Genomic DNA, 25,653 nt, shown 5'->3' with positions numbered 1-25,653 from the left:
CTTCTAGAGCAGGGGGTACGGGTCGGTTCCTTGGTCAGGGAACTAAGACCCCAGAGGCCACAGGGCAACTGAGCCCATGCGCTGCAACCATGCATCACAACGAAGACCCGCAGCAGCCAAAGTAAAATAAAAATAAATAAAATCAATTTTTAAAAAAGCAGGGAGAGGAGAGAGAAAACAGTTGGGAAATCTGTAGATTCAAAGAGGCTGAAGCGGTCTACTAACAGATCACAATGTGTGGATGGACCCCATTTGGAACCCTATCCAAGTGTTTGCTTGAAGTAAAAATGTGAACATTCATCAGATATTTGATAATGCTAAGAAATTATTGCTAATTTTTAGGAGTGATATGATAGGATTTTCTTTTTTCTTTTAAAAAGCAGAAGGGCCCTTAGGCTTTATTAGAGACAATTTCCCAAATACTTTGGGAGGAAAACAACATTGTGGCTTGGATGAGCCTCAGTGTATCGAAGAGCAGCTGGGGAAGGCGGGGGAGTCAAGGACAAAGCCAGACTGCCTGTGACTTGGCCACTACTGCAGCTGGGCGATGGGTACCTGAAGGCTCATTATATTCTTCTGAATATTCTTACATTTGAAGTTTCCATAATAAAAATATATTTTAAATAAGGGAAGAGAAACTGAAGAAGAAAGAATATATATATGTACATATACATACATATTTATGTATGTATTCATACACACATACACATACATATTCTTCCCTGGTGGCTTAGACAGTAAAGTGTCTGCCCTACAATTCGGGAGACGTGGGTTCGATCCCTGGGTCGGGAAGATCCTCTGGAGAAGGAAATGGCAACCCACTCCAGTACTCTTGCCTAGAAAATCCCATGGATAAAGGAGCCTATACATACATACCTGTATATACAACTGAATCGCTATGCTGTACACCTAAAACTAACAAGATATTGCAAATGAACTATGCTTCAATTTTAAAAGATAGAATATTATTTTAAAAATACACAAAATAATTAGTTTGAAGAAAGTGACTGCCTGTGACCTTTATGGTGGCGCTAGCTCACAAGTGCACAAGGACACAGGGAAGCCTGGAAACCACGCCTCCTTCTCTCCCACCTGCTCCATTCCCAAGGGGCAGCGCAGAGGTGCTGGGGGGGACGGGGTTGCGGCTGATACTAACGGGAATTAACGCAGAAAGTCAAGCAAAGGGAGGAAGACCTGGGCTTAGCCATCTCCCAAGCATCAGGTGCTACGGCTTCTTCCTCAGCAAAGTGAAGAGGGTGAACAGAAAACCAGAGGCCCTGCCATACTGTTGGTCATAAGAAATAGGAGGAGAAGTGGGCGGCAGAGGATGAGATGGTTAGATAGCATCACCGACTCAAGGGACATGAATTTGAACAAACTTTGGGAAACAGTGAAGGACAGGGAAGCCTGGTGCGCTGCAGTCCATGGGGTTGCAAAGAGTTGGACACAACTTCATGACTGAACACACATAAGAAATATACATTTGGTCTTGGGCCACAGTTCTCAGTTCCCAAAACCCTTAGAATTTCTTAAGTGTTGAAAATGAACACTTAGAAAGAACACTTAGAACGCCTTAGAAAGGCGTCTTTTGTTACGTCAATGAGGTGACTTTGAGAATCACCTAATGATGGGGCCTGGGAGCCAGAAGAACCAACCCCCTGATTAGAGGGTTAGAACTTCCTGTCCTACCTCCTGGCCTCCAGGGAGGCCAAAGGTTGAGTCAATCATCTATGGTCAATGATTTCATCACTCTTGCTCTGTAATGAAACTTCTGTTTTTAATGGACAGGACAGAGTTCTGAAAGCCTCCAGGCTGGTGAACACATGGGTCTGGGGAGAGCAAAGTGGCTGGAGAGGGCATGGATGCCCTACACTCTTTCCCCACATCTTGTCCTATGTGTCTCTTCCATCCGGCTGTTCCTAATTTACATTATTCTACAATAAACCAGATATCTAGTGGGTAAAATGTCTGAGTTCGGTGAGCTACTCTAGCACATTCGGGCTTTCCTGGTGGCTCAGATGGTAAAAAAAAATCTGCCTGCAATGCAGGAGACCCAGGTTCAATCCCTGGGTTGGGAAGATCCCCTGAAGAAGGGAATGGCAACCTACTTCAGTATTTTTGCCTGGAGAATCCCATGGACAGAGGAGCCTGGCGGGCTACAGTCCATGGGGTCGCAAAGAGTTGGACACCACTGAGTGACTAGCATGCACACACATGCGCACACACGCACGCACGCGCACACACACACACACACCTTTTACAGATAGGGCTTCCCAGGTGGCGCTAGTGGTAAAGAATCCTCCTGTCAATGCAGGAGATGCAAGAGCCTCGGGTTTAATCCCTGGGTCAGGAAGATCCCCTGGAGAAGGGAATGGCAACCCACTCCAGTATTCTTGCCTGGAGAATCCCGTGGACAGAGGAGCCTGGCAGGCTACAGTCCATTGGATTGCAAAGAGTCAGACATGACTAAGTACTCAGCTGAGCACATCTTTTATAGATACAGCTTGAAATACTTAGGAGTGGAAAGATATGAAAACTCAAAATACCACGAGAAACTGGAGAGTAGGACGAGATAGAGATGAAGCAAGACTGGCCAGAAGTTATTATACCAACTGTCAAAGCCAAATTATGGTTGTTTGGAAGCTGATGAAACTCTTCCATTTTGGTACCTTTCTAAAATAAAAAGATTTTGAGAACTCCTTGGAGATTTGGCCTTGTTAGTCATTCACACTTTATTGGGAATTATCCCTAGCCCTCTAGAAAGGAGGATTTCTCACCAGTCTTCATTCACACATAACAATTGCACTTCAATACCCAGTTCTGAAGGGTAAGCAATCTTTCTTCCCCTTAGGAAGTGAGAGCACAGTCTCAATCCACCCAGCAACATGGAGTATTAAAACATAAAAACAAACCCACATCAAATGCTTCATTTTGAGGAACAGTTTAATGGAGATCTCAGTTCAGAGTTTGGTATTCTGAACCCTTACACAGAACCCAGGCTTTTATTTAAAAGTCTGTTTTTGTTTGTATAAAAATGACTCTCAGATCCATCAAGAGTGTTGAAACCCATTGGTGCTGATTTATGAAGCCAGCGCTGCTGGTATAACTCCTCCCAAGGTCCTGGCTGCTTCAGGAACTCTTCCGTTTTATTAAAATGATGATTACATTCACAGTTATCCACAGCATGTGATTATGAATGTATTTTTTACCAGCTTGATGCTTAAGCTTACTTCTCCATTAATAGTAACTCTGCCTTTATAATGAGAACAAATGCCACTAATACACATTTATTTCACCCATGAGCAAAAATTCAGGGACTAACTACATTCACACAGTAAATGATAAGTATCCTATAATTTGAAAAATCAATCAACAGCTAGCTGAGTCCTTCCACACAGGAGGAAGTAAAGATCTGTTTGCTGAGGACGGACTGGCAGCATCGTACACAGCACACAGGCAGGCAGACAGCGGGGGAGCGGGGGCTGTGAGCAAGACTCAGGACAGCGTGGAGAAGGCAGAACAAAGGAGCCTGGACAGACAGACGGGAAAGGGAAAGGCATCTGCGCATCACAGACACTTACGAAGCTTCATATCAACTAAGGCAGCGGTCCCCAACCTTTCTGGCACCAGAGACCGCTTTCATGGAAGATAATTTTTCTACAGACCGGGGATCGGGGGGTGACGATAGTTTGGGGATGATTCAAGTGCATCACATTTACTGTGCACTTTATTTCTATTATTGCTACATCCACTCCACCTCAGATCATCAGGCATGAGATCTCAGAAGTCGGTATCCCCTCTAAGGTACCCGAGCTAAGGTACTTTGGAGGTAACTAACAGAGACAGATTCTAACCTGAGCTACAAAGGAATTACTATCAACAGTCAGGAAGTTGGGAGAACTTGGCCCAGAGAAGGAAATGAAGCCAGAATAGCTCTGGCCAGTTCACATAGGAACAGAGAGTCGTCAGGACTTGGTTGTTGAATAAATGGCCTCTCAAGCATTCTCACCATTCTTGGTCAATTCGGGAGCTAAAGCCCCAACTGTGGCTCAGCTCACAGGCCTGCCCCCGGGCCTAAGCAGGGCAGGGTTTACCCCCCAACTGGGATGGCAAGACATGGTGGGGCCACCATTCCTCCAAAGAACATCGGGGTAGAAGGGAGAAAGCAAGCACAAGGGAACCTCCTGTCCACTCCAGGCACTGAAGCAGATTCTTTACATTTAATCCTCAAAGCAACCCTACCAGTAGGTATTACCTGCCCAAGTTTACTGACAGCAACACTGAGGTTCAGAGAGGTCAGGTGACCTGCTCAGGGGTACACGGTAGTGAGGGGGCCAAGCTGAACTCGGTCTGATTCAGGACACCTGTGCTCTCCAAGCCACCAGGCTACAGGAGGTGATGTGGGTCCAAAATCTGAATGCCACCAATATTCTCCATTTTTCTTGATGGCAACTGCTAGGGAAAAAGTGGGAAATGAGTCCAAATCAAGAGAACTGTATTTGAAAGTGCTAAAGAAGAGTCTTAGAGCAGATCTATCTTGGACATGTCCAGTATCCTTTATCCTCAATGCCCTTGGTGAGAACAAATCCATTTCTTTTGATGTCTAGATCTTCAGGAGGGATGGGAAGTGGACAAAAGAAATTTCTGAGCATCATCACGACAGTCCCAAAGAAAAGGGGAAGAACATTTGAGAAGCTCCGATTAGACACCCAAACTGCAAAACTGCTAAAGACAAAGCTCAAGGAGCCCATGAGGCAGGTGCCACTCTATGCCTGCACCTCTGGCCCTTCAAACCTGTTTCTTAATGATCATAATGGACATGTCTTCCTCACCCCCCACCCAGACCGGGAGCTTCCCCAGAGGCAGGTACTGTGTCTTGTTCATCTGTGTAACCTACACCGATGAGCCTTGGCTATTCAGATGCTACCCAAGGATGAAACATCAATGACTTTGCAATCAAAAAGGAAGAAAAACTCAGTCTAGGGAAGAAGAAGCCATTTGAGGAACATCTCTGCTTCAGACTCACATCTCACTTTCTAGAGTCATCAATTCTACTGCTCCCGGGGGAAGGGAAGCTGCTGAAGGTGGAGAACAGGAAGCTGAAGGCTGGACACTCAGTAAATATGTGCTGGATGAGTGGGTACTGCCCATCTGTCACTCAAAGTCCCCTCCAGACTCTCCAAGCTAAAACTCCCCCTAAAACTGACCGTCAGAAAACATGTGCCTCCTCCAAAGAGCCCTGATTCCTCTTATTAGATATGGAATCCCCTCCACCAGGATGCTCTGAGTGGAAGGCATGCCCTGTACAATTCCCTCTCTCAACCTGAGTGGTGAGAGAAGTCCATCTATCACTCTTTGAACATGACCCTGAGTAGCTGAACCCACTTGATTAGCTGTCATCCCATTCAATACTTATAAAGCTCCTACTGTGTGCTGGAGCCGAACTGGGCAATGAACATACCCTGAAAGAGTCAACAGCTACAGGTCGCCAGAGGAGCTCCCAGCCTGGCATTCTCCCACAAGTCGCTTCAGAAGCAGGCTGGTACCAGAGCAGATAGAACAAGCTTCTTCCTCATGTGGTAAGTGAGGGTGTGAGCGAGGCCCCCTCCAGCAGGTTCAGAATCGCTGATGGGCCACACATCTGTCAGCTACCTCTGGGGACCCCCTCATCTCCCTCCATGCCTGGCTCTCTGGGACCACTGCCTAGCCTTTCTCTTCCAAGACTCTTCCTCAGGGAGCCCGGCCTTCCAGTACACGGCAGGAAGATGGGTCTGGGCCCTGGGGCTAGACGGCCTGAGGGATTCGAACTCAGCCCTGCTTCTTATCAGTGGAGGACCTCCAGATAAGCTACTTCACGACTCAAAATCTCACGCGTGGACAGCAGCTTCCTCAAGGAACTAGGCTGAGGACCGCAAGGGTTCACAGACGTGACGTCACAGCACAGCCAGCAGAACTGAAAGTGCGTGCTGCCAGCAAGCTGCCAGGATTACCGTGGCTCTTACATGACGTTTGATATTAGTATTCTTTCCTGCCAGATTAACCTACACCTGCCAGGACTCTCTTCCAACCTGTTTTCAAAAGCTGACCATCACAGGGGGTCAGGAAGCATCCTTGCACACTCCTCCAGCCCGGGGCCCCTGAGTCTCACCAGCCACTATGTATGGTGTTGCTCTGGGTTCTGAGCTTTCGGTCCAACTGTGTGCAGGTGGGTGGAACGGTTTTCCTGCTTTGAAAGACACTTAGAGAAAGAAGGTTCGGGAACTCCCATTTCATTGGGATGAATCAGAGGAGAGTCATTCAATTGTTGGGGTGTTTTAAATAGTCACATTACTTCAAACGAAATGTTTTTACTTCTTTTGCCCTTTTGAAATGCAAAGAGCAGCACGTGGACTCTTCCCCCACATCCTTTCATTACTCCACTCCAACGTGTGTTTACAACTTCTTCTAGGTAAAAACCGACCCATTAATAAACTGACAGATGAGCATCACGAAGAATGGGCTTGATTAAGGCCAACAGAGAGGGTTTGGCAAAAGTCATGATAAAATGCAGCTCGAAGGCTATTCACAAATAAAAGATGGCTGACAGGACCTCACTTGGTAAACAAAAACAATGAAAAATCAGTGCAGGGTAGTGAATGCCATGGGAGGACCATCTCCACTCCAACTCCACCTCTCACTGAGCTCACTGACTCCTCTTCTCCCAGGGGTAACAAAGACATGGAGAAGGTTTAAGGCTGGCACAATAAACCTTCTACCCCGACTGCCATTCCCTCTGATGTAGGAGTTCAACACCGAGCTCTCTCGCAGGCAACAAGAGCAACGATGTCAGGGGGTGGGACACCAACGCCACATCAGACACCCAGATCTTTCCCGCCCGTCAATGCTGCAACACAGTGAGGTGGTGAGACCCTCGCCCAGTCACAGCGGGTGGGGACAGGGCACCCAATGAACACCGAATCAACCAGCCAACCAACCGAGCAGTCAGCCCATGAACGGACCGTGGTGCTTCCTCAGTCGGTCAGGCAGTTACTTCCTCCTGACCCCCTTTTTCAAGCTCAAGCTTCCAATGAGCATGTCAGCCCCCCAGATCACCGCCCCAGGCCCAGAGTCCAAAGGAATCCAGGGACAAGAACGCTGGCCTCTATGCTTGGCGGGTCTGATGACATCCTTACAAGTGGACAACTTGTCCTGGTTTCCCTGAAGGGACAGAAGCTCCCGACCCCTTTCCCTCTGGCCAGAACCCTTCACCCTTCATAGCTCAGTGGCTCTTCATTCACTCAGCAACCAGAGACATCCCTGTCCCAGGAGAACTGCAGATACTTTCTTTTAAGGACTGTTTAGCTAAAGTCACCACTTGGCAACAAACGGTCAGTGAGAATACAGAGATGGAAGAGAGCCTCTGCCACCCAGAGACTCAGAGTCCTCCAGTTCCTGAGGGTAAGGGTCTTGCTCCTCTCTCCACCTGGGCTTTCCACCACCAGCCAACTCTGGTCTCATGATCCCACAGAATGAGGGTCCACGGATGGGCACGGTGGTGACAGAGACCCTCCAGGTGTTAGGGGAACCACTGACCAAAACCACCCGCCCTGGCCAGGCCCCATAGTAACTCACCTGCCTGAGTTATCTTAAGCAGGAGGTCCTGGGAAGGAATACAGAACTAACAAGCTACCACCAACCGGAAGAATTCGGGAAGGGTCAAAAGGAGAGAGGAGACACCAGCCCACAAGTCCCACCAACCTTCCAGAATGTGTTCCACTGGAATCCTTCTTGGCTAAGTCATGCGCATGCCACTAGGAAGGTCCCAGAGTCAGAGAGACTGGCCAGAGACAGCCCAGAAACTAACCGCATCATGTGATTCTAGCAGTCCACTACATCCATATTATCCCATTTCTCAGCACAAAGTTGTATATGATATTCTCTGTTTTAAATATTCTCCAAATCCAACTGTTTCATTATTCTTCACATGATATATGTTTTCTCTCTTACCACAGGTTTCTCATTAAATGATATCTTTCAAAGAACCACGTCTTAGGTTTCTGTATCAATTACAACCATTTTATGCTGTCTGTTGGTGGGGGAGGAGGTGGGGAAGTGTCCACTGGTTGTTTTGCTAACATCTGTCCAACATGCTGGGCCCGTGTCTGAAAAGTCCTCTAAGCAACCAACATCGGGGATACACATCGACGCCATCAGCCTTACCTCTATGAGCTTTCTTTCATAGGAGCTTGCAAGTTCCTCGGCGACTTCTCCGGGTTTCTGCTCAGGGACTGTAACTTCTCCATCAACATTCCAAAGATTTGGGACAACTTTTAGGAAAAGAAAGAATCCCATAAGTAACTTAATCAACCATAAGTCCCTCAATTAAAAAAAATTTTTTTTCTTCTTTTCCAAATGGCTTCTCTGGAAAGAAGGCTCTTGCTAAAGAAGAAAAAAAAAATGACAGTTACTAACTACTTCCACATTGCATCATTTTCACACAAGTACAATAAAGTGAATGATAAGCTGTATTTAAAAATGGAATAACTGTCCTCGAGACAGACGCACAGAAGTCTAGGGAACGATCTTGTCACTACTTTCCATTTCAGGGAAAACAGATGATGCTTTGGCAAGATACAAGAGCCTACATGTGCATCTTCTATGTTGGTTAATTTTCTTTTTCTTCAACAAAAACGTTTTTCATGGAGGGAGTACCTGCCTACAGCATGAAGTGAAATGGCAGTAGGGCTGCTCAGGTAGCATTTAGAATCAAGGAAGCTTCTGGAAAAACTCCAAAGCCAGAGCACAATGACAATGCAAAGACATCTCCACGAGATACTGGCTCTCAGATCAGCGCGAGAATTAGCACAGTACTGTAAGAAACCTTCACACTGTTCTCCATAATGACTGCAGCAATTTACATTCCCACCGGTGGTGTAGGAGGGCTCCCATTTTCCGACATCTTCAGCATTCGCTATTGGTAGACTTACTGATGGCCATTTTCACTGTTCTGATTTGCATTTCTATAATAATTAGTGATATTGAGCCTCTTTTCATGTGCCTGTTGACCATCTGTATGTCTTCTTTGGAGAACTATCTGTTTAGGTCTTCAGCTCATTTTTTACTGGGTTGTTTTTTCAATATTAAGCTGTATGAGCTAAAAATGGAGTTACCATAGGATCCTGCAATTCTAGATTCTGGGTATCTACCCAGAGGAAACTTTTAATTTGAGAGGATACATGCATCCGAATTGACAGCAGCATGATTTACAACAGCCAGGACATGGAAGCAACCTAAATGTCCACTGGCAGATGAATGGTAAAAAAGACGGGGTACATATACAAATGAAATACTATTCAGTCATAAAAAGGAATGAAATAATGCCATTTGCAGCAAGACGTACGGACCTAGAGACTGTCATAAGTACATAAGTCACACAGAGAAAGACAAATGTCATAGGGTATCATTTATATGTGGAATCTAAAAAACTGAGGCACATGAACTTCTTACCAAAACAAAAATAGATTGACAAAGAAAAAAAACTTATGATTACCAAAGGTGGTAGTTCAGTAGTGGGTATATCAGGAGTTTGGGATTGACATATATATATGACTGAATATAAAACAGGTAAACAACAAGGGCCTACTGTATAATACAAGGAGCTACACTTCATTATCTTAAAATTACCTGTAATGGAAAAAAATCTGAAAAGAAAGATAAATATGTACAACTGAATTATTCTGCTATATCCTTGAAGCTAACACAACATTGTAAATCAACTACACTTCAATAAAAAAATCTGCACAGTTGATGCCCATAGAAACTGCTTCTACAATAGAAACTGATAAAATATGACAGAAATAGATAAAATCTGGAAAAGAGCCAGATAATTCCAAGTTAAATAGGAGAACAAGAGTAGGAAAAATGGCCACACGAGCAATTAAGAAGATCCAGTGGTGTGATTTAAGACTGCAGACTCGTGCCAGGTCTGAAAAAAAGCATCAGGGATGCAGAGGCCTGTGTGTCCTGAGATGAGACCCCTGGATGTTCCAATCAAGTGTGATGAGACAGCAATGAAGCAAAACAGGAAGCTATGCCTAGTCCTCCAGCCACTGGGACATGAGAGGCACGGATGCTAGTCAGGCACTCAGGCAGAAGTCAACACTGGGAAAGACAAGGCAAAGTGGGAGTGGTTTCTGGGCCTGAACTGCTCAGAGGCTCCGCCTTCAGCCCCTCATGGAGCCTCCATCAGGGTACAGCTGGTCTGGGCATCTGAGTGACCACACAGAACATGCTGGAATAAAACTCTAAGGGATTTCCCATCAGGAAGCTTCCATAAGCCTCTTATTCTTATCCATCAGAGGGCAGACAGAATGAAAACCACAATCACTGAAAACTAATCAAACTGATCACATGGATCACAGCCTCACCTAACTCAATGAATCTATGAGCCATGATGTATAGGGCCGCCCAAGATGGACGGGTCATGGTGGAGAGTTCTGACAAAACACGGTCTACTGGAGAAGGGGATGGCAAACCACTTCAGTATTATTGCTTTGAGAACCCCATGAACCCCATGAACAGTATGAAAAGGCAAAAAGATACGACACTGAAAGATAAACTCCCCGGGTCAACAGGTGCCAGATATGCTATTGGAGAAGAGGGAGAAATAATTCCAGAAAGAATGAAGAGACAGAGCCAAAGCAAAAACAACACCCAGTTGTGGATGTGACTGGTGATGGAAGTAAAGCCCAATGCTATAAAGAACAATACTGCATAGGAACCTGGAATGTTAGGTCCATGAATCAAGGTAAATTGGATGTGGTCAAACAGGAGATGGCAAGACTGAACACTGACATTTTAGAAACCAGTGAACTAAAATGGACTGGAATGGGCGAATTTAACTCAGACGACCATTATATCTACCACTGTGGGCAAGAATCCCTTAGAAGAAATGGAGTAGCTCTCATAGTCAACAAGAGTCTGAAATGCAGTACTTGGGTACAAACTCAAAAATGACACAATGATCTCTACTTGCTTCCAAGACAAGCCATTCAATATCACAGTAACCCAAGTCTATGCCCCAATCACTAATGCTGAAGAAGTTGAAGGTGAATGGTTCTATGAGGACCTACAAGACCTTCTAGAACTAATACCAAAAAAATAAAAAAATTTTAAAAATGTCCTTTTCATCATAGAGGACTGGAATGCAAAAGTAGAAAGTCAAAAGATACCTGGAGTTAACAGGCAAGTATGACCTTGGAGTACAAAATGAAGCAGGGCAAAAGTTAACAAAGTTTTGCCAAGAGAATACGCTGATCATGGCAAACACACTCTTTGAACAACAGAAGAGAAAACTCTACACATGGACATCACCAGATGGTCAACACCGAAATCAGACTGGTTATATTCTTTGCAGTCAAAGATAGAGAAACTCTATACAGTCAGCAAAAACAAGACCAGGAGCTGACGGAGGCTCAGATCATGAACTCCTTATTGTCAAATTCAGACTTAAACTGAAGAAAGTAGGGAAAACCACTATACCACCCAGGTATGACCTAAATCAAATCCCTTATGATTATACAGTGGAAGTGACAAACGGATTCAAGAGATTAGATCTGATAGACAGAGTGCCTAAAGAATTATGGACGGAGGTTCATGACATTGTATAGGAGGCACCATCCCCAAGAAAAAGAAATGCAAAAAAGGCAAAATGGCTGTCTGAGGAGGCCTTACAAATGTCTGAGCAAAGAAGAGAAGCAAAATGCAAAGGAGAAAAGGAAAGATATACCCATCTGAATGCAGAGTTCCAAAGAATAGCAAGGAGAAATAACAACGCCTTCCTTAGTGATCAATGAAAACAAATCAAGGAAAACAATAGAATGGGAAAGACTATAGATCTCTTCCAGAAAATCAGAAACACCAAGGGAACAATTTCATGCAGAGATGGGCACAATAAAGGACAGAAATGGTATGGACCTAACAGAAGCAGAAGATATTAAGAAGAGGTGGCAAGAATACACAGAACTGTACAAAAAAGATCTTCACGACCCAGATAATCACGATGGCGTGATCACTCAGCTAGACTCAGACATCCTGAAATGCAGAGTCAAAAAATAAATAAATAAATAAATAAATGAAATGCAAAGTCAAGTGGGCCTTAGGAAGCATCACTATGAACAAAACTAGTGGAGTTGATGGAATTCCAGTTGAGCTATTTCAAATCCTAAAAGATGATGCTGTGAAAGTGCTGCACTCAACATGCCAGCAAATTTGGAAAACTCAGCAGCGGCCAGAGGACTGGAAAAGGTCAGTTTTCATTCCAATCCCAAAGAAAGGCAATGCTCAAACTACCACACAATTGCACTCATCTCACACGCTAGTAAAGTGATGCCTAAAATTCTCCAAGCCAGGCTTCAGCAATACGTGAACTGAGAACTTCCAGATGTTCAAGTTGGTTTTAGAAAAGGCAGAGGAACCAGAGAGCAAATTGTCAACATCCGCTGGATCATCAAAAAAGCAAGAGAGTTCCAGAAAAACATCTACCTCTGCTTTACTGACTATGCCAAAGCCTTTGACTGTGTGGATCACAATAAACTGTGGAAAATTCGGAAACAGATGGGCATACCAGACCACCTGACCTGCTTCTTGAGAAACCTGTATGCAGGTCAGGAAGCAACAGTTAGAACTGGACATGGAACAACAGATTGGTTCCAAATAGGAAAAGGAGTACATCAAGGCTGTATATTTTCACCCTGCTTATTTAACTTACATATGCAGAGTACATCATGAGAAACACTGGGCTGGAAAAAGCACAAACTGGAATCAAGATTGCTGGGAGAAATATCAATAACCTCAGATATGCAGATACTACCACCCTTATGGGAGAAAGTGAAGAAGAACTAAAGGGCCTCTTGATGAAAGTGAAAAAGGACAGTGAAAAAGTTGGCTTAAAACTCAACATTCAGAAAACTAAGATCATGGCATCTGGTCCCATCACTTCATGGCAAATAGATGGGGAAAGAGTGGAAACAGTGGCTGATTTTATTTTTCTGGCCTCCAAAATCACTGCAGATGGTGATTGCAGCAATGAAATTAAAAAACGCTTACTCCTTGGAAGGAAAGTTATGACCAACCTAGACAGCATATTAAAAAGCAGAGACATTACTTTGTCAACAAAGGTCCATCTAGTCAAGGCTATTGTTTTTCCAGTGGTCATGTATGGATGTGAGAGTTGGACTGTGAAGAAAGCTGAGCGCCAAAGAATTGGAGATTTTGAACTATGGTGTTGGAGAAAACTCGAGAGTCCCTTGGACTGCAAGGAGGTCCAACCAGTTCATCCTAAAGGAGATCAGTCCTTGGTGTTCACTGGAAGGACTGATGGTGAAGCTGGAATTCCAATACTTTGGCCACCTGATGCGAAGAGCTGACTCATTTGAAAAGACCCTGATGCTGGGAAAGATTGAGGGCAGGAGGAGAAGGGGACGACAGAGGATGAGATGGTTGGATGGCATCACCGACTCGATGGACAGGGTTTGGGTGGACTCCGGGAGTTGGTGATGGACAGGGAGGCCTGGCGTGCTGCGGTTCATGGGGTCACAAAGAGTTGGACATGACTGAGTGATTGAACTGAACACACTAGCAAAATAATACTCAAAATTCTCCAAGTGAGTCTTCAACAGTACGTGAACTGTGAATTTCCAGATGTTCAAGATGGATTTAGAAAAGGCAGAGGAACCAGAGATCAAACTGCCAACATCTGTTGGATCGTGGAAAAAACAAGAGAGTTCCAGAAGAACGTCTATTTCCGCTTTATTGACGATGCCAAAGCTTTTGACTGTGTGGATCACAATAAACTGTGGGAAATTCTGAAAGAGACAGGAATACCAGACCACGTTCCCTGCCTCCTGACAAATCTGTATGCAGGTCAAGAAGCAACAGTTAGAACTGGACATGGGACAACAGACTGGTTCCAAATTAGGAAAGGAGTACATCAAGGTTGTATACTGTCACCCTGCTTATTTAACTTATATGCAGAGCACATCATGTGAAATGCTGGGCTGGATGAAGCACAAGCTGGAATCAAGATATTTGCTGGGAGAAATATCAATAACCTCAGATATGCAGATGACACCACCCTTGTGGCAGAAGATGAAGAGGAACTAAAGAGCCCTTTAGATGAAAGTGGAAGAGGAGAGTGAAAAAGCTGGCTTAAAACTCAACATTCTAAAAAGGAAGATCATGGCATCTGGTCCCATCACTTCATGGCAAGTAGGTGGGGAAACAATGGAAACAGTGAGAGACTTTATTTTCTTGGGCTCCAAAATCACTACAGATGGTGACTGCAGTCATGAAGTTAAAAGATGTTTTGCTCCTTGGAAGAAAAGCTATGACAAAACTAGAGAGCATACTAAAAAGCACAGACGTTATTTTGCTGACCAAGGTCCGTCTAATCAAAGCTATGGTTTCTCCAGTAGTCAAGTATGGATGTGAGGGTCAACCCATAAAGAAAGCTGAGTGCTGAAGAATTGATGGTTTTGAACTGTAGTGTTGGAGAAGACTCTTGAGAGTCCCTTGGACTGCAAGGAGATCAAACATTCAATTCTAAAGGAAATCAGTCCTGAATATTCATTGGAAGGACTGATGTTGAAGCTGAAGCTCCAATACTTTGGCCACCTGGTGCAAAGAGTCGACACACTGAAAAAGACCTTGATACTGGGAAAGACTAAAGGCAGGAGGAGAAGGGGATGACAGAGGATGAGATGGTTGGATGGCATCACCGACTCAATGGACTTGAATTTGAGCAAATTCTGGGAGATGGTGAAGGACAGGGAAGCCTGGCGTGCTGCAGTCCATGGGATTGCAAAGGTCAGACGTGACTTAGGGAATTAACAAGGACAACACAACAGAGACACAATAAAGAGTAAGTATTGATTTTTTTAAAGTCTTTCTAAAGGCGCCACCCTTACAGAAAAAGAGAATCAAAGAAAACATAACAAAATTTTAAAAGCTGAGAAGCAGACCAGCAACTGGTAAATAATTTGACAGACCTGAGAAAATTTCATTCTCAGCTGCAAGTAGGCAACTCCAAAATACACTCTGTTTAAAATGAACAACTTGCTTAAACTGCTGAACAAGACACTTCTAGGAGTAAGGGTGAACACCAGCTAACAGTCCAAAGAAGGGATTAACGAGTCGGTCTTAAGAAGCAACTAGCAGATGACTAACAGGCTTATTCTTTGGAAATGGTGGGGGGGGGGGGGGGGGGGAAAGTAGCTGTGCCTGAATTGAAGGTAGGGGTATCTTACTGACAATAGAGGTAAAAACAATACATAATAAACTTTTGAAGTTCTCCCATTTTTCTCCCCTTTGCAACTCCCAGTGTGTTAATCACTCAGTCGTGTCCAACTCTTTGGGACCCCATGGACTATAACCTACCAGGCTCCTCTGTCCATGGATTTCTCTAGGCAAGAATACTGGTGTGGATTGCCATGCCCTTCTCCAGGAGATCCTCCTGGCCCAGGGAGTGAACCTGTATCTCCCACACTGCAGGCAGATTCTTTACAATCTGAGCCACAGGCGAGCCCCCCACCACCCACTCAACTCCCAGAGCAGCAGGCATATACCTCTAGGCAAGGGAACAGATAGCACGATCCTAAGAATCTACCAGCCAAAGAGAAAAGAACTAAAAGGGCTCAATGTGGGAGGCTTTTCAGGGAAATGGCACAGCCCCAACACCCCACCAGGAAATGATCAGGGATAGTTTTTAATCCGTGTTTTAGTGCCCGACTCTCACATGTGAGAAGACAGTCAGGAATCACCTCGTATTTCAGGCAAGCCCCTAAAATGAAAGACAGGGACTAGAATAAACAGAGAAATCAAGCTGTAGGAAAGGAAAATTATTAAGCAAGAAGAACACTTCAAAAGCAAACTATGTGTCATGCTCCCAGAGAGACGAGAAGGGGCAAGCTGAGAAATAGGAGAGAAGGATATTTGAATAAAAAACCCACAGAGTGTAAGAAAGCACTTTGGAAAGCAAAACCATGACGGCAGAAATGCAACACCACGCCCCAGGGGATAGAAGGTAAAGAAGCTTCTAGAGAGCAGAGCCAAAGGATGACAAAAGAGAGAACAGAAGAGAAAGTCATGATTACCAAGTGAGAAGAGCTCAAGAAAGGAAAAAGTAAAACAATAGAGAAGGAGGAAGTCAAAGACACAATTCAGGAAATGTCCCAGAGCCAAAATGTCCCAGACATGAGTGTTGAGGTCGCAGAGCTCACCAAGAACGAGCTCCATGAGGCCAAGCTCGATGGTGAGAGATGATTCCCTACTAACAGTGAATTTCCAGAACACAAGAGACAAAGACGAGAGGGCATAAGGGCCCAGAGTGGAAGGACAAGTTTTACAAAGGATAAAAAGTTAGAAACGGCATAGGATTTCTAAACAGCAGCAGTGTAAGCTAGAAAACAATAAAGAGCTATCTCCAACATCCTGAGAGGAATGATTTCCAACCTAGAATTATCTACAGATCCAAACCACATGAGAAATGCTAAGGACGTTTACAGACAAGCAACCTCTCAAAAACTTTATCTCCCACCCAAAGAAGAGAAGAAATCTAAGATGAGAAACATAGAGGTGCCAAGATATAGGGGATCCAACACAAAAGTGAGTGTGAGAAAATCCTTCATGACAACTAAAGTAGAAAAAACTCACAGGGCCATCATGGACAAATGGATAAACAAAGTGTAATGTGCCAATACAATGGGTCATTGTATGAAAGTGTGAAAGTGAAAGTCACTCAGTCATGTCTGACTCTTTGCAACCCCATGGACTACAGAATTCTCCAGGCCAGAATACTGGAGTGGGTAGCCTTTCCCTTCTCCAGGAAGTCTTCCCAACCCAGATATCGAACCCAGGTCTCCTGCATTGCAGGCAAATTCTTTACCAGCTGAGCCACAAGGGAAGCCCAATGGATTATTATTCAGCTTTAAAAAGGAAAGAAGTGTTGACCCATGTCACAATATGGTGGTACCTTGAAAACATGATGCTGAGTGAAAAAAGCCAGACACAGAGGCCTCATACTGTATGATATCATGAAATGCCCAGAGCAGGTACTGATCTCCAGAAGTTGGGAGGAAGGAGTGATGGGGAGTGATTGCTAACGAGTATTGGCTTTCTTTCTGGGGTGATAAAAATGTTCTAGAAAATGATGCTTGGACAATCTTGTGAATGAACCAAAAGCACTGACCTGTGCACTGAAAAGGGTGAATGGTACAACAGATGAATTACACTGCAATAAAGGAGGAGTGAACTGGAGAGTACAGATGCATGGAGGAGTCAGGCTTCTTCCAGCTAAAGGTCGGAGGACTTCCAGGAGAGACCATCTCAGGATGACACTGATGACTTCAGTGTTTGAAAATACTGAGATTTATATAACTGAGGGAGCATCTGGAGGTGAATTAGTGAAAAGTACACATAATACCAAAAAAATTTTAAAACTCAGAACAGTTAAGTATTAACTTTGAAGAAATGTAAAAGTTGTCCAAAAATACTGATCATGTATGTATCTATCTCATGGCTGAGCTGAAGAGTGAATTTTTAGAGTCATAATAATGTAATCATGGACCACTGATCGAACCAAAATGATTACATGACTGTGCTAGATTATATGACAACTGGAGGGTGTGTGTGTATGTCTGTGTGTATTCAAGTGGGTGTGTACACACATACTTCAAGGGTGTGAAGGACCAGATAATGCTACCCTTCATCTTCCACAATAAGAAATCAATAGACAGGAGGAGAAGGGGACGATAGAGGATGAGATGGTGGGAAGGCATCACCAGCTTGATGGACCTGAGTTTGAGCAAGCTCTCGGAGCTGGTGACCAACGGGCAAGCCTGGAGTGCTGAAGTCCATCCAGTCACGAAGAGTCGGACACGACTGAGCAACTGAACTGGACAACTTTAAAAAAAAATTAACAAGAAGCAATAGACAAATTATTCAGAGATATCAAGGTAACTACTGAAAGAATCAACTAAAAGCTTAAAGTAGGAATTTGCTGGTGGCACAGTGGCTAAGAATTCACCTGCCAATGCAGTGGACACAGGTTTGATCCCTGGTCCGGAAAGATTCAACATGTCTTAGAGCAACTAAACCCGCATGCCGTAACTACTGAAGCCTGTGGGCCTAGAGTCTGTGCTTGGCAACAAGAGAAGTCACTGCAATGAGAAGCTACAATGAAGAATAGCCCCCACTTGCTGCAACTAGAGAAAGCCTTGCCACAATGTAGACCCAGCAGAGACAAAAATAATTAATTAATTTTCTTAAAAAAGGTTTAAAGAGTTTGCTTGTGAGCAGTGGGAAATGGGGGAAGATGGTGGCTGGAAGCATTAGGTCTTTTATCGACAATGCTCATATTGTACAAAAACTCAATTCTCTGAAAAACTAAATTCAATTTTATTTGGTGAAAAAAATCTTTAATCTTCAAATAAAAAGCTGAATGCATTTCCTCTAAGATCAAGAATAAAATAAGGATTCCCACTCGCCACTTCTGTTCGGCATAGCATTGGAAGTCCTAGTCATGGTAATCAGACAAGAAAGAGAAATAAAAGGAATCCAAATTGGAAAGGAAGAAGTAACACTATCACTGTTTGCTGATGACATGACATTATATATAGAAAGTCCAGAAGATACCACTAAAAAACTACTAGAGTTCATTAATGAACTCAGTAAAGTTACAGAATACAAAAACAATATTCAGAAATCTACTTTATTTCTATACATTAATAATGAACTATAAAAAAAGATAAATGTAAAAAACAATTCCACTCACTGTCACATCAAAAAGAATAAAATACCTAGTAATAGATCTAGCCAAGGAGGTAAAAAACCTGTACTGAGAAAACTATAAAGCACCTACGGAAGAAACTGAAGACAACACAAAGAGGCAGAAAGATACACTGTGTCCATGGACCAGAAAAACTAGTATTGTTAAAATGACCATAACACCCAAGGCAGTCTACAGATTCAATGCAATCCCTATCAAAATACCAGTCTACAGATTCAATGCAATCCCTATCAAAATACCAATGTCATTCTTCACAGAACTAAAATACTTCTAAAAATTTGTATGGAAATACGAAAGGCCCCAAATAAACAAAACAACCCTGAGAAGGACCAGAGCTGGAGGCCTCACACTCCCTTGATTTCAGACAATACTACAAAGCTACAGCAATCAGAACAGTATGGCACTCACATAAAAAAGGAAAGCAGGAGCAACAGAACAGAAGAGAAAGCCCAGAAATAAACCCACACACTTTCGGTCAATTAATCTAAAGCAAAGGAGACAGGAATATACAATGGAAAAAAGATACTTTTTTCAACTAGTGATGCTGGGAAAACTGGACAGATACATGTATAAGAATGAAATTAGAACATTCTCTCATACCATGTACAAAAACAAACACAAAATGGATTAAAGAACTAAATATAAGACCAGAAACTACAAAACTCCTAAAAGAAAACATAGGCAGAACACTGTTCAACAAAAAGTGTAGCAATATTTTTTCGATGTTCCTAAGGCAAAGGAAGCAAAGCAAAAAATAAACAAATGGGATCTAATTAAAAACTTAAAAGCTTTTGCACAACAAAGGAAACCATCAGCTACAACAAAAAAGACAAGCTATCAAAAGGAGAACATATTTGCAAATAACATAACCAATTTGTTATTTGTATCAGGAATTCCCTGATAGCTCAGTTGGTAAAGAATCCACCTGCAATGCAGGAGACCCCAGTTCGATCCCTTGGTCAGGAAGATCTGCTGGAGAAGGGATAGGCTACCCACTCCAGTATTCTTGGGCTTCCCTTGTGGCTCAGCTGGTAAAGAATCCTCCTACAATGCAGAAGACCAGGGTTCAATTCCTGGGTTGGGAAAATCACCTGGAAAAGGGAAAGGCTAACCCACTCCAGTATTCTGGCCTGGAGAATTCCATGAACTGTATAGTACACATGGGCTCACAAAGAGTCAGACACGACTAAGCGACTTTCACATAACCAATAGGGGTTAATATCCAAAGTATGTACACAGCTCTCTACAGCTCAATATCTAAAAAACAAACAACCCAATTTTAAAATGGTCAGAAGACCTAAATAGACATTTTTCAAAAAAAGATATACAGATGGCAGACAGACACATGGAAAGATGCTCAACATTGCTAATCATCAGAGAAATGAAAATTAAAACCACAGTGCAGCCTCACCTCACCCCTATCAAAACAGCTAATCATCAAAAGGCCACAAACAATAAATGCTGGTGGGAAAGTAAAGTGGTGCAGCTTCTGCGGAAACAGTATGGAGGTTCCTCAAAAAGGTAAAAATAGAAATTACCATATGATCCAGCAATTCCACTCCTGGATATATATCCAAAGAAAATAAAAACACTAATTTGGAAAAAAAAAAAAAAAAAACATACACCCCAGTATTCATAGCAGCACATTATTTACAACAGCCAAGACATGGACACAGCCTAAGTGTCCATCAGCAGGTGAATGGAAGGAGACGTACCTCTACAGCTTACAGATTAATACTAGGAAAGTGAGGGGAGCTACCTCTCTACGGGCAAGGTCAACCTGTGGTGAGCTGCCAGAAGTCATTTGTCCCTTTAGCTGGAGTTTGTACAAGCATCACATCTGATCAGTGTGTTTTCAAGCCCAAAAGATTTCGTCTGCCACGGGAGCAAGAGAACATGCAGGTGTTCAAGGAAAGCAGCACAATAGAAGTGTGAGTAACGTCAAGTCATATGAGAGCCAAAAACGGCAGCTTACAGCACCGCTTCCTCCTCTCCGCACATCCTCCAGCAAACCAGTCACCTTGGAGAGGGTAACTGGGACTGAATCCTGCACGTCAAAGCTGAACAACAGATACACACCTCTGTGACTGACTGCACTTCACGCTTGTTGTTGCTGTTTTAAGATATCCGTTTCCTGAGAGTGATCTATTAGTCTGGGCACAGAAAGACAACTCAACGGCCCAGAAGGAAACAATCTGGGTCCAAAAGAGCTCACTCTGCATTCTAGAATAGAAGTCTTAAAAACACTGGCTAGCAATGCTGTCTCAAGCCTAAACTTTTTCATTAACAATCTTGGTCCATAGTTTGAGTTACTCTGACAGTGTTCAGAACTTGACCTTCTGCCCTGCTCAAGCGCTGCACAAAGAGGACAGAAAGAAACTCTGACCCACGTGTTTAGATATTTCAACCGTGGATGAGAAACTTAAGTTGTATAGTAGACTGGCTCCATCGGCAATTTAATTTCCGTGGTTTCAGATACCTGTGGTCAATTGTGGTCCAAAAATATTAAATGGAAAATTCCAGAAATAAACATTTCATTAAGTTTTAAATCACATATCATTCTGAGTAGCATGGTGAAATCTTGTACCATCCTGCCCTGCCTAGGACATGAACCATCTCTTTGTCCAGTGTATTCAATGCTATATATACAACCCTCCTATTAGTACAGGACAGAACAGCATATGTGGGATCTGTTACCCACAGTTTCAGACACCCACCGGGGGTCTTACAACATGGCCCCGGAGGATGGCAGCCGGGGTGGGGGGTGGGGTAAGGGACACAGTGTCGAAAAGGCCAAAACATAAGCCCAAAAGCAAAATGGAGTAAGGGCTGGATTTAATTTGCTAAACACAATTTGAAAGCTACATCCACACACAATGGGTCTTCATAAAAATAAAACAGTGATGTTGCTTCATCTTACTTGGCACTTTGGAGGTGACCAAGCATCTTCAGATGCGTCATTCACGGGAACCTCCATGCAGGACTCAGTCTGGTCAGCTGGGGCTGGTGCCAGAAGTGAAGCTATCTAGGTTATCCGTCTAGCACAGAATGCCTTGTAACCCAGGCGACCTACTTAACATCCACATTATTCACGAGAAGATCTACACTTTATTTACTTGTACAAACTCTGAGCAGTCAGCAGTTTTCTCCTCTATGTATTTCCTTGATGGCATAATTATCCAAGTTAGATTCCAAACGGAAAAAAATTGGCAAAAATAATAAGCCTTCTCTCCTTACACCCAGAGAGACACGGAAAGTGTGTCTGGTACAAACACATTCACTTTAAGTCAGAACTATTTTTCATGTTCTAGAAAAGCCGTGGGTTTGCTAGCAACACTAGCAGGTTATTTGCACTTAGAGAACACAACACACTTTTTCACCTCCTAGCAGCCTGCCAAGGTGTCTGTGATAAGCCACCTGAAATAAGCAGACGCTAAGCTGATCTCACTAGCAGGCAAGGCACCAGAGAACACACGGGGTTTTTTGCCTAAATTATTTTAAGCCAAACTTCGGCTACCACAGAGAGCAGCTTGGCAAACAGTTATGATAAGATTACTGTTTTCCTTTCAATTTGAACAATCTTAGCATGACCCCAGCTGCAAACAGTATGAGGTGTAGGCAGTGGAAGAGGATAAAAAACCACTTAAAATTCAGAGATGGTTCTCTTGAACATTCTTACGGACACGAGGAGGTGTGCCAGGTCCTGGGAAAGCGGGCCGGGTGTGGTGTGATGGGAACTGGGGACACCTGGAAGCTCCAAAGGAGAGCCACTCCTCCTGGGTATGGTGACAATGACCCTTACGAGGCAGCAGGGACCCACACCTATTCCAGCAAAGGAAGGAGTCTTCATAATATCAGCATCCACCATTCTGAGCGCTCGCCGCCGTGGCAAGGGGAGGGTACAGTGAACGAGACAGCCCATGCTCTGCCATCAGACAGACACCAAGTGCAAAGTCTGGTTCCACCACTCACCAGAGAGTGACCCTGGGCAAGTCCTTCCTTCACTCATTCAACAGCTAGCTACTTACGATTCATTACATGCCAGGCACTAGACACGCACGCACGCACAGTCTCTCAGTCACATCTGACTCTTTGAGATCCCACAGACCGTAGCCCGTCAGGCTCCTCTGTCCATGGGATTATCCCGGCAAGAATATTGGAGTGGGTTGCCATTTCCTCCTCCGGGGGATCTTTCTAACCCAGGGATCAAACCCATGTCTCCTGTGTCTCCTGCATTGGCAGGCACATTCTTTACCACTGAGCCACCAGGGAAGCCCTTTCATAATAACCCTTGCTTTTGTTGTTCAGTTGCTAAGTCGTGTCTGACTCTTTGTGACCCCGTGGACTGCAGGACGCCAGGCCTCCCTGTCCTTCATTATCTCCTGGAGTTTGCTCAAACTCATGGGCACTGAGTTGGTGATTCTATCTAACCGTCTCATCCTCGGCCACCCCCCTTCTCCTTTTGCCTTCAATCTTCCCAAGCATCAGGGTCTTTTCCAAAACAGTCACAGGATGAAACACCATAAAGCAGGCAAAGCACTCAATTCATGCGCAGCCAGGGGTCTGGATGCGGTTACCACTGGGGTCATCCTTCAACCCCTTCTGTCTTGCCATGCACACTGCTGAGCACGTTACTATATATATTACCTACTGCTCTCACAGTGAACATACATGGCAGATGTTATTAACCCCAGAAAAATGAGTTTCCAAGGCGTTATGGGATGAGCCCAAGGTCAGACAGGTACCAAAGGGCAGGTTCAGGATGAAACCCAAGCCTCCGTTCCTTCCCCCACATGCTCCTGCCCCAGCTTCGATGGCAGCAGAGTAACTAGAGGGGACACACCCAGTCTCTGGCTCAGACCTTGGTTCAGCAGGCGTTTGTGAGCCCAGAAAGCCAAGGGCAGGCTGGGGTCAGGGGAGGTGGTTCCTCTCCATGACCCACGGTTACAGCACGGCTCCAGTATCCCAGCACCAGGTGTCACCAGGGCAGCAAGGCTCCGGCATCTCTCAGGACAGCTTCTCTTGGGAGCTTTCTGAGTTATCACTGAACGTGTTCAGGCTTTTCAGGGATGAGGCAACATATGAACTCAGGCTGCTAGTCAGCCCGTTTCAACCTTGGGGAAGGGAGTACTTGCCCCCTAAACTGAGAAATCTCTGATTCAACCCGGAGTTTCCCTGAGAAGCCAAGCCACAGTACTTGAGGGGAAAGGCGGCGAAACAGACAAGAGATCCTGGCATTAAAAAGGAATAGCTGCTCCCGACTGGAGTGAGAGAAGCTTCCGCCTCCATGCCGGGGTCTCAGGCTGCACCGCAGAACATCTACAGGCAGCAGGAAAGGGGGAAAGCTACTGCTTATGGAGCCTGATGAGCAAATGATTTCTATCATATTGTACATGGCCTGAACCACCACTATGCAGGATCTCCCGCACAGCACTGAGGAAGTGGGGGTGTGGCTTCTTTTACAACACAGCAATCAAGGTACTTGGTACTGCAAACCACCGTCTGCCTGACTTCAAATCCCCATCTGCCTGACTTCAAATCCCCAAGCTCTCCCAGACTCACCACACTACCTCCCTACGTCCTGAGTCCACTGGCCACCGTGTCACTAACTTCCACCTGACAGACTTCCCAGACCAAGTGCTGAAACCCCAGAGGACGCCTGCCTCCTTGAATGCATCAAACACACACACACAGACACACACACGCATGTGTGTGTATTTGGTTGCCTGCTCATGGGTAACTATACATTTCAAACTCTCCAGAAAGTTGAAACCTTATTTTCCAAAAGCCTGATACAAACCTAGTCACCTCACAGATGGATGATTCTCTGGTTAGAAACAGGGACACGTGATAGCCAAGCCAAGAAATTGATACCTAAACAACATCCTAGCACGTGACATCTACACCAACTTCATGGACCCAGCGGGTGCATACTCATCTGTATTCTTCAAGAACAGGACCAGGAACTATGAGATCAAGGGGGATACTATTTCTAATAGACGAGTAATTATACAGTATGAGAAGGCTTCCCTTGGGGATCAGACAGCAAAGAATCTGCCTGCAATGCAGGAGACCCAGGTTCAATCCCTGGGTCAGGAAGATCCCCTGGAAAAGGGAATGGCTACCCACTCCAGTATTCTTGCCTGGAGAATTTCATGGACAGAGGAACCTGGCAGGCTTCCTGCTTCCAAACAGTCCATGGGGTCACAAAGAGATGGACAACTGAGCAACAAACACCAGAAGTACAGAAGTGTGGGCAGAGACACAAGTGTGTCCCTGGGTTCAAACCTTGGCTTTGTCACTAGGCAGAGTGAAATTGCAGGCACATGACTTCATGGCTCTGAGCCTCAGTTTCCTCATCTGTAAAAGGGGATAATACCTCTTGCGAGGACTAAACAGAAAAATATGTTACTTTATATCTGCGCTTCATGCAGTGAAGATATGATAATTTTTAAATATTTATTTATTTATTTAACTACACCAAGTCTTAGTTGTGACATGTGGGATCTTTAGCTGTAGCATGCAGGATGTGGTTGCCTGAGCAGGCCTCTGCTTTGCGAGTGTGGAGTCCCGGCCACTGGACCACCACAGAAGTCCCTAGGATAGTTTTTTCAAGGCAAATATAAAGTGAGATCCTGCCTTTTTTTTCAAATCAGAAAGTCTGTTCACTAGAAGTTTCCATCTCCTACAGGTCTTGCCAGAGAAATCTGCTCACCTGTTTAGATGTTGCATCTCTCTTGTGAGGGATCATCTAAATATATAACGCATGCACAAGGACAGCTGGGAGTGACTGCTGCCTAAAACCAGAACTGTCATCACGCCCATCACCA

At 44.3% G+C, this 25,653-nt stretch overlaps 1 protein-coding gene across 1 annotated transcript in view; it reads right to left on the bottom strand.

Moving 5' to 3' along the window:
- The window catches only part of SNX29 (sorting nexin 29), a 576,513-nt gene that overhangs the window by 275,755 nt on the left and 275,105 nt on the right, over positions 1 to 25,653 (bottom strand). Inside the window, exon 15 of the mRNA XM_065924349.1 lies at positions 8,200 to 8,306. Coding sequence (XP_065780421.1) covers positions 8,200 to 8,306 — 107 coding nt within the window. The remainder of the gene's footprint in view (positions 1 to 8,199; positions 8,307 to 25,653) is intronic.

The sequence above is a fragment of the Muntiacus reevesi genome, chromosome 2, assembly GCF_963930625.1.
Source record: "Muntiacus reevesi chromosome 2, mMunRee1.1, whole genome shotgun sequence".
Taxonomy (NCBI): Eukaryota; Metazoa; Chordata; class Mammalia; order Artiodactyla; family Cervidae; genus Muntiacus; species Muntiacus reevesi.
This window is presented reverse-complemented; position numbering and strand designations above follow the sequence as displayed.